The following is a 2534-nucleotide window of genomic DNA, read 5'->3' on the forward strand; positions in this document are numbered from 1 at the left end:
TTCCCCTCCCTTCGGTGGTAGCACATGTGCTTTCTCTTTTGTTTTCCGCCTTGCAGCCCGAGTGCGAGCACATCTACGTAAACGCCGGGAATCTCTGCCCAGAGGAAGAGGTCGGATCGGGACCTTGCTGTAGCAGCTTCCAGGAACCGCTGCTAGGCCCTCTAGAGAAGCCTGCAAGCGACGTTTTTACGGGGCTAGAAGTCCAGGCTGTGCAGTGAAAGTTTCCTCCTTCTCTCCGTGATTCTCACATGCAATTTGATAACGTGAAGYGGGTGGCTTTTCCTGTTGCTGCTGCTGTCTCCAGTGCTGAGAGAGGCTGGTGCTCTCCACCCCCACCTGCTGCGGTTTCCTTCACCTGGCCCTAGAGCTGTGGGTTTGCATCACCATGTGGGGTTAGGAGGTGCAGTGAGCATCTGCAGAGCTTAGCAGTAAACATGGAGGCGGCGGGTAAACCAGATGGCGGGGAGCAGAGTCATCAAGGCAGCAGCACGGACACTCCTGGGGACGCTTCTATGGACCGCTACTTGCGATCTCAGGGCTTATATAGAAAGAGAGTTGCCAAGGATGGATCCTGTCTCTTCAGAGCTGTGGCTGAGCAGGTAACTTTTTTTTTTTTTTTTTTTTTAGCAAAGCTGCTTTGCACAAAAGATTGGGAAGTGGGGGATCTCATTAGTGGCTGATAATTAATTGTTAAAATGCAAACAGGTATAGGTTAGGGTGACCTAATCATATATTAGGAAAAGAAAGCAGTATCTCAAGGAGAGAGGTATTCCATGTGTACTACATTCATGTACCGTTAAGAAAATTTCAGCTTTTAAATTTTGACATCCTCCTTCCCCCTACATTTTTCATGTAAGATTTCAGCATTTGGGAACAATAGCTTCATATAAAACTGTTTCCTAAACTGACTTAGCAGGAGGAGCTTAACTAAGAACAAGGCTTTTAAGTGATTTATTGTAAAATCAGAGAAAGTGAACAATTTATGTTATTCTTCCTGTTGAATTCTCCCCTCCCCCATTTCAATGTAACTTAAAGGAAAAAAGTGACCGTGTCATCTTGTCTTTAATACAAACAAACAGCAGTGGGAGCTCTGGTGCTTCTGTTTGTGAGAGCCCAAATTCCTATGCTAGTACACAGTTCACTTTTTTTAGTAAGTTTTTCTACAAAATTTTATAGTTTCAGTCAAGTGTCCATTATTGTTCTGAAATTAACTCTTTTTATGTTCAGGGAATAACGAATGCATTGATCTTGTGATGTTTTTACCTGAAATATTAAGAGGAAACTTCCCTCTCAATCCAATGAGAACTTTTTTTTTTAATTCGCCTTAAATTTTGAACATTTCATTCATATTTTGTTAAAGAAAGGGTCTTCAATTCAAAGGGAGTAGGTGTTTATCCAGAGGTTGGCCTTGTCCCTGTACCCTTCATACAGGAAAACATTCTGATCTGAATTTGGAAGTGTTTCGAAACGAGGGTAGCGTGCAAGATTTGCAAGAAATGCTGTAATTTAAGTTGTCTGGAACTTCCCTATATTGTAGTAGGGATGCAGACAAAATCATGCTGGAGGTAACTCTGATCCCATGATTAAAGCAGTATTTTCTGATGGAGATTTGAACAAGGAGTAGAATGCAGGCGTTGGATTCTGAATTCGTGGCTTCCAAGTAAGTGCTTGGACAATAGAGTTACACCTCTTATATCAAGGAAATTAACACTGTACTCTTATAGATTTGGTTGGATTTCATTTTGACAAGTACATACTAGTAACTGATCTCTTCATCCCTTCCSGCAGTAACAAAAACTTACTTCATCAACTAACTGCACCTTTACAAAGGTGCCAGAGAACAACAACAAATGCTGTTCTACTTATTTCTCTCAATAAATCTTCCTAGAATTGAATATTTAAATTTAGTATATTTGTGAATTCTGCTGTTAATTTTGGCTAAGTAATTGAAGTTTTATGTACATAAATATTTCATTGTCGAATAAATATTTTATATATTCTTAAAGTAAAAATAGGCCATTTCCAAGCAGTGTTTGGCATACAGAAATTGATTATTTATGTGCTTACATCAAAAATCATAAGAACTAGTGTCATTTTCTTCCATTTCTCCCTTTGTAGGTATTAAACTGTCAGTCTCAGCATCTTGATGTAGGATGGCTTGTTTCATTTTCTTCCATTTCTCCCTTTGTAGGTATTAAACTGTCAGTCTCGGCATATTGATGTTAGGATGGCTTGTGTTGATTATCTTCGGAAAAATAGGGAGAAATTTGAAGCAGTAAGTATATATGTATTTTCTTCTCCTTTCTCCTGAGTATTTAAAAATCTTAYTTTATTTCTTCCACTTGTGTAATCCACAGAGTTTGTGGTACCTGTGTGCTGGTTGATGCTTTTTGAAGCTTGTGCCCTTAACTTAACTTACTCATTTGGTAGTAACTTTTTCATAAGCTTAGAGAAAGACCTGTACTGCTTGGACTAGGGGTGTGGGAAGAGTAGGAAATCAAATGCTCATTTAAAAAAACAAAACAACCCTCCCC

The 2534-nt window shown here is 39.5% G+C and overlaps 1 protein-coding gene across 4 annotated transcripts in view; it reads left to right on the forward strand.

Moving 5' to 3' along the window:
- OTUD4 (OTU deubiquitinase 4) overlaps positions 1-2534 on the forward strand; it is a 34795-nt gene that overhangs the window by 3027 nt on the left and 29234 nt on the right. For all 4 annotated transcript variants that reach the window (XM_085313196.1, XM_085313195.1, XM_085313198.1 and 1 more), the window contains exons 2-3: positions 57-599; positions 2192-2275. In XM_085313196.1, coding sequence (XP_085169322.1) covers positions 435-599; positions 2192-2275 — 249 coding nt within the window. In that variant the 5' untranslated portion in view covers positions 57-434. The remainder of the gene's footprint in view (positions 1-56; positions 600-2191; positions 2276-2534) is intronic.

This window comes from Rhea americana, unplaced genomic scaffold (genome assembly GCF_003343005.1).
Source record: "Rhea americana isolate MKP2758 unplaced genomic scaffold, rheAme1 scaffold_38, whole genome shotgun sequence".
Lineage (NCBI taxonomy): Eukaryota > Metazoa > Chordata > Aves > Rheiformes > Rheidae > Rhea > Rhea americana.